Genomic DNA, 6707 nt, shown 5'->3' with positions numbered 1-6707 from the left:
TTTAAAACAAACAAGTGCTTTATTCATCGAGCTTTCAAATGTGAGAAGTTCTGATCTAGTAAGGCACTTACATTAACAGTTATTCTTGTAAGAGTGTAGTTGATGACTATTGAAGATGTGAATACGAATAATATTACATTACACAGTATATAAGGAATCTCATTATCATCCAAACACCATAGTACCACAAGGCAGCTAGTTTTCAAAATACTTCTGATTAATTTTTCTCCATTGTCCAATATTTACACTCCATATCTTTATTAACACCGAATACTAAAAGTACATGGTCAGGAATTATCTACAAAGACCACCGATGAGAATTCAAGCGTTGCATAGAGACTTGGATGTCAGACTGCTTCTCTTGTGGTGTTTAGCCCATGGAAGGAAGTCCTTCTGTAAAATTAAGGAGTGTTTGTGAGAAACATTTGGCTCTGGTTGAAGTCTTGGCAGATTATATACATTTTTTTACTTCTTATGCAAACCTACATTATGAAACAATACCAAGATATATCTGTATTATATAATATAATGTAATGTAATGTAATGTAATGTAATGTAATGTAAATGTAAATGTAATGTAATGTAATGTAATGTTATGTAATAGAATATAAGTGTTAAGAATTCAACAATTCAATTGGCTTTCTACCGTATTATCTTTATACTGCATGATTGCCCACATGGCCATTGCGACCGCTTTTTCTTGATCCTACAAATTTTTTCCCATAGGCACAAGCCTTAAGGGGCCTTGGGCAGGATTGACTGTAACTGTCGGCATTTCAAAAAGAGTGTTGTGACGTGTACTGACCAATGAGAACGTCCCGTCGAGGTCGCAGTATGCCCTGTCCGGAGGGGGGTTTGGTGGAGATGAGTTTCGCTGCAGGAGCCTTGCCTCCTCTGGGGCTGCCCAGGCTACGGTTATCGTGCTCCGCGGCCGTCAGGATAGGTAAGATACCGTTAAGGAACATACATGAACGTCAGGATATATTTGTTTGAAAAACTCAGCCTTAAACAAAGTCCAACATTTTAAACTGAATCAAAGTAAGGATTGGTAAGAACTGTTAAAGATACATGAATTTACAGGATATATTTATTTGAAAAAGTCAGCCTTATACAAAATGTCTAAATGGAATCAAAATTACGATAGGTTATAAGAGCCGTCAAGGAACTGAAAACGTTCATTTTGTCCAACATATTTTTAGAGATATGTATTATGAATTTGTTAGAAACAGTCAGACTTAAACAATGTCTAACATTTTGAAAGGAATTTAACAAAACTTCAGTGTCGGTGAGTAGGCACAAAAAAACTATTCCATCATGTGCTTGCTTATGTCGAGACCTTCAAGTCATGAGTCGAGATGGCAGCCCAAGTCTTTCGGTCCTTCATCGCCTGGAGCAAACTATCCACTTCAAGTCCAGTGTCTTTTTTTAGAGTGTCTATAAAGGTTATCGCTGGTCTTCCTGGCCTCCTTTTCCCATGCTTAGGAATCCAGAGTACCAGGTTAGCTACTTCTAGTATACATGTATACATTCATCATGTATCGAGTGTGAACCAATTTGTAGATTTGCAGAAAGGATATTTGCAGTGACAGGGAGGTACAGCAGGTCGGTTTCCGTGGTGATCTCGATGTGATGCGCGATCCGGCCGACGCCCTTCTCGCCCTCGGCTCCAACAGCGATGGCGTAGATTTCGAGGTTCAGGTCCGCCTTCATGCCAGCAGCAATCTGGGGGAAATCAGCATTTTTCTATTATTCTGAACTGAAAACAGCACTTTTCATCAAATCTGAACCGTTTTTAGGCTACCTATAATAATAAAGCATACATTGTGTATTATTCACAGAATATGATCATGTCAATTCTCATGGTTTTGCTGCCACTTTGAATTAGTTTAAAAAACACATGTACATGTAATTGAGGCCTTCTCAAGAATGACCTGGACACCGGGATATCTGAATTGTACAGTCCACATGCAGGAACTGTTCGAACTGTGAAAATTGCAAATCGGGCCACATGCCAAAAAAAATAAATGCCAGTACTCTAGTCTGCATTTTATCAAAGGAGGCTAACTAATGATGCATTTAGTATTCTAAGATTTCTTTCAATTTACCTTCTATCTTAAGGTGGTGGTCAGAATATTAGCGCTGATGTTACACAGCCCTGTTTTTAGATTCATGCAGTGTTTTCTTGAGAGGAACAAATTTCTTCTGACAAACTTTAGCACACGGTAATTTTTAAAAGGATTTTATTTATTTATCTATTGTCAAATGTCACAGTACACTACACTGACTCTCGAGGCAGTACAGCTGATGTTTGAGAGTCAACAGTTAGGGACAGACAAATACATGGCAATGGCAATTTACACATCCTACTTGTACAATGTAGGATTTTAAAGCCTTGGACAGTGTTTTACAGTAAGTGTCTACTTACTGGTCCGGGGTTGTAGAGGACACGCAGTCCTGTGGAGGGCGGAGGCTGTTTGACCTTGAACCTGCAGCTATCCACGCCCACGTTCTTCAGCTGTACCGTGTACACGTAGGTGTTGCCCTCCCGCAGCACTCCAAAGTCCACATCCTGTAGAGGGGGGGGGAGATTTTTTTAAAATGAGTTGTTGCATAGTATGTAATGTAAGGCTTAGAGTACCACTCACAATAATAATAATGATGGTTTATTGGTCAGAAATTACCCCTGCAATGGTAGCCAGTGCTGAATTGCTGCAGGGTTTACAATCACATAATACACAACAGATACATATTTGCTCCACACTTGCACTTTTGTGGAACTGTCGCAAGGGTCTAGGCGGCTGCCATTCGGCGCCAGCAGGTGACCTTAATACGACCTTCCCAAAACCGAAGTCAGGTACCCATTCACACCTGGGTGGAGTGACGAAAGCCGTCTTAAGTGCCTTTCCCAGGGGCACAACATCGGGGCATATCGGGGTTTTGGAACCCGGGACCTCTCGGTTCTGGGCGAAACACCCTACCGATTGCGCCAAACGATGCCATGTTATAATGTAACATTTATCCAATAAATGTAAAATTCATCCAAAATGGAGGATATTGTACTGTGAACCTGTCAATGTTGTGGAAGTTTTGTTTTTGGTGACCTCTCAACTACAAAATCATGACACATCAAAGATGGGTCTCCATTGTATAGTGACAGTAACTACAGTTACTGTAACTGTCTTTCAGAATAGTTTTACTCACAAACTTGAATAACAGAGTGTAACCTTTGACATATTATCTAATCTCCAAGCAGATCTATGAGCGACAAGGCAGTTATCCAAAGGGCCAACTAACATCAAAAGCCACCGGCTTAGCCCACCAAGAAAAGTTGATACTGGTTGGACCTTTTGATACTGTACCTTGCCACCCATACGTGTAGATCTGCTTGGATATTGATATCATCCACAATACAACTTGCTGTGCATGCGCGGTTGGAACCACGAAAAGGCTTATTCACAGAAGTTAAACAAAATGATACAAGTTTAGACATCGTACATCTGGAACTGCCATGAGTCCCCGCAGGGCCCCCATCTGTCTCACACCCTTGGAGGAAGCTCCGGCCACGGACGATGTCTGAACCTTCCTGCGTACAGGCTCCTCAACAAGAGAAAACTGGAGAGAAAGAGAAAATTTCAAAATAAATGACAGGTATTATCACATCATTACAGAAGGCTATGTCGATATAGTCCTACATGTAGTCCCATCTGCCAAGGAAATTGTTTTTCATTTCTTTCACCTGCACAGCTAGGTTGATTGTTTAATAAATAAGCCTGTAAAGAAGAGATTTGTAGCTTTCAATAGGCATTAATGGATTTGCCTATAAACTTAATTTCTTGTATATTTTTTTGTATTATCTAGAATACTAAATTTTGGGTCCCCTGGTAGCTTTCCTTCAAACTGCATATAGAAAATTTTAAAAGTATGTAATTCTATGGAGGAAACTTATATGACAAAATACAATTTTGTCATGATCATGACATTGTAGTCTATATTCCAGACAACAGAATTATGGGTAACCAAAGGGTGGGGGGGCAAGCTACATATTGCCATGACAATGAGTATGGGGATCAATGGCGTGCTGTGTCCGGTCTGAGAAGACAACAAAGAACAGGTGATTTCTGTACCTTTTCATTTGGTAAGGAGCCGGGTTTGCCTCCATCCAGCGCGCGCGGCAGCCGGACCGTGTCCCTGCGCGGCTGGTTGTTGACGTCCAGCAGAAGGCTTCGCGTCGTGACCAGCTCTCCGTCAGCCGACGACAGCTGGTTCGACCGCGAGGTGAACTGACCGGAATTCTCCAAGTTATCTGTAAACAGGAAAAAAAGGGAAAAATGTGGTTGAATCTCTGGCAATTGTTACATATGGCGACTTTCTGAAATCAACAAAATATAGCCAAAGCTTGTGGATTGACTGCATGTGACTGGCAAAAGCAAATGCACACCAAGAAGGCACACAGCATGAATATTTCAAGCACAGTTAATAGAGCAGTCGGGTTACTTGTGCACACAAAGAAGACACAGAACTTCAAACATCATACATGTTTCTACAGTTAGGCAGGTGTTAGATTTACAGAGCAGCAGGGTTCTCTGTGCACACCAAAAAGGCACAGCACATCAAATGGGGAGTTTCTACAGTTAAGCAGGTGTTAGCCTTACGTAACAGCGGGGTTATTAGTGCACACCAAGAAGACACAGCACATCAACAAATATTAGACGAGTTTCGATAGTTAAGCACATGTTAGGCCACACCAATATAATTTCTTGGTTAACAGATTTTTCTATTTATTTTAGCACGACATCATTAAAACAGAAAGCTGGGGTGAAAACTTGCACCTGACCATGTTCATTCCCTGAAACTGTGTGCACCAAAGTACAAACTTTCCTCTGTCTGAGATTCTGTTTTCATGTTGATTTTCCAATCTAGCATTTTTTCAAAAATTCCGTTAACCAAGAAATCAAATTGGTGTGGAATTAGCATTACGAAATAGCGGGGTTAATCGTGCACACCAAGAAGGCACAGCACTTCAACAAACATCATACATGTTAGGCACGTGTTAGCATTACGTAACTGCAGGGCTATTAGTGCACACCTTTCCCACCTGGCGCGGGCTCCGGGTGTTCGGGGATGGTGGTGGGACGGAGGGACAGGGAGGCGGAGGGGGTCTCGGAGGGGACGCTCCCCTGGGAGGTGGAGTCTTGGGTGGGTGTGGGGTTCCCTGTGGAACAAACTCCAGAATGGTTAACTGATGACCAAGGACATGATATATCATGTATCTATTACAATTGTATAGAAAGACAACTACATGTACATGTACATGTAATAGACTAAGTACATAAAGGTTTTCATGGGTGCCACATCATTTCATCATTTAAAAAATGAGGGGTGAAAAAAACGCAAACTTTCTAGATGAAAAAGCCAATACAAACCATCAAGTACGCTTTTCTTGTTGTCAATGGATAATATTTCAGCACCAAGGAGAACACAGTGGCTATTCTTCTGGTCGACAGTGTACAGTATGAGGATATCAAAGTTATGCTCACCAGTACACTCAAAATCTATTGCAGCCTGGACTTGCTTAGTATCAAAATTCTTACTCAGTGTTTGAATAGTTTACATGCAATCATTTAAAAAATACTCAAATCTGTATAACGAAATAGAGACATAATTAGGGACACTTTGTAATGTCTGCTTTATCAATCTGACAGAGCTTCCTTGTTTACAATTATGGAAGAAATTGGAAAATGAATTCAACAGTTTAACTGTCTAACTTACAGCATTCATTTCTTTAAGTTGAAGTGTTATCAATATGATTATACTGTACCTGGTCGGGATGGGAGGGTGACTCCAGCAGCATGTGGGGTGGGGTTCTTAGGCCTGAGGGGGGTGGGGGTCCCGGTACCACTGGCATGAGCTGGGGTGGGGTTTGTTGGTCGGAGGTTGGGGGTCGTCGAGGTGACTCTCAAACCTGTTCAACAGAAGAAATAAGAATGATCATTTGTACAATTTTATCATCAGATTAATACTGTGGTATATAGTGCAACATCTTTTCATCAATGATTATTGTAAAGAGGTTAAATGATAAAGTAATAGACCTATATTGTGTTTCCATACAGCCTTACATAGGGCGCTCCAATTTGTTCTCTTGGTTGTTGGGCATTTTAAAGTAGAAAATTTAGCAAGCAGTCAAGATGAAAACAGAAGACATTGTGTGGTCACTCCCTGAAACGTGTGTACTTTGGTACAGCCCTCAGACTCTGTTTTTAAGTTATCATATATGATTTCAATTTATAAGTAGTTCCTGAAATCAGAGACCCAACAAGTAAAACGGATGTTGTCTTTCTTTACATCTAAAATTGCTTTCAGGTCCAAGTTTAAGTAAAACAAGATTTTTCACACATCCGTTCATGCATGCCCCTAATACAACATCCCTGACTTACCAAGCGATGGTGAGTCCTCAGTCGTTATGGGTGTGTTCTCTCCGGGAGGGGTCGTGGAAAAGGTCTCTGTAAAAGAAAAGAAGGGAGGTGTGAGTTCCCAATTCCATTTTTAAGGAGATTGCATAGCGAAAGGCTACAATTTTGCTGTCCAAAATTTAATAGATTGCAGCAAATATGTAATAAAATCCACTTCTTATAATGTCGCAATTCTAAGAGTCACTTTGCCTATTGTCTGTTACCTTGAAGTTCCTAACAGAAGTTAGGTACCCATTT

The 6707-nt window shown here is 40.8% G+C and overlaps 1 protein-coding gene across 1 annotated transcript in view; it reads right to left on the bottom strand.

Moving 5' to 3' along the window:
- LOC136429341 (sperm-associated antigen 17-like) overlaps positions 1-6707 on the bottom strand; it is a 40909-nt gene continuing 34202 nt past the window's right edge. The window contains exons 36-44 of the mRNA XM_066419196.1: positions 6435-6500; positions 5819-5962; positions 5087-5212; positions 4125-4303; positions 3496-3612; positions 2426-2569; positions 1578-1722; positions 806-943; positions 1-393 (exon numbers count right to left, since the gene is read on the bottom strand). Of these exons, the coding sequence (XP_066275293.1) occupies positions 371-393; positions 806-943; positions 1578-1722; positions 2426-2569; positions 3496-3612; positions 4125-4303; positions 5087-5212; positions 5819-5962; positions 6435-6500 (1082 nt within the window). The 3' untranslated portion in view covers positions 1-370. The remainder of the gene's footprint in view (positions 394-805; positions 944-1577; positions 1723-2425; positions 2570-3495; positions 3613-4124; positions 4304-5086; positions 5213-5818; positions 5963-6434; positions 6501-6707) is intronic.

The sequence above is a fragment of the Branchiostoma lanceolatum genome, chromosome 1 (genome assembly GCF_035083965.1).
Source record: "Branchiostoma lanceolatum isolate klBraLanc5 chromosome 1, klBraLanc5.hap2, whole genome shotgun sequence".
NCBI lineage: Eukaryota > Metazoa > Chordata > Leptocardii > Amphioxiformes > Branchiostomatidae > Branchiostoma > Branchiostoma lanceolatum.
This window is presented reverse-complemented; position numbering and strand designations above follow the sequence as displayed.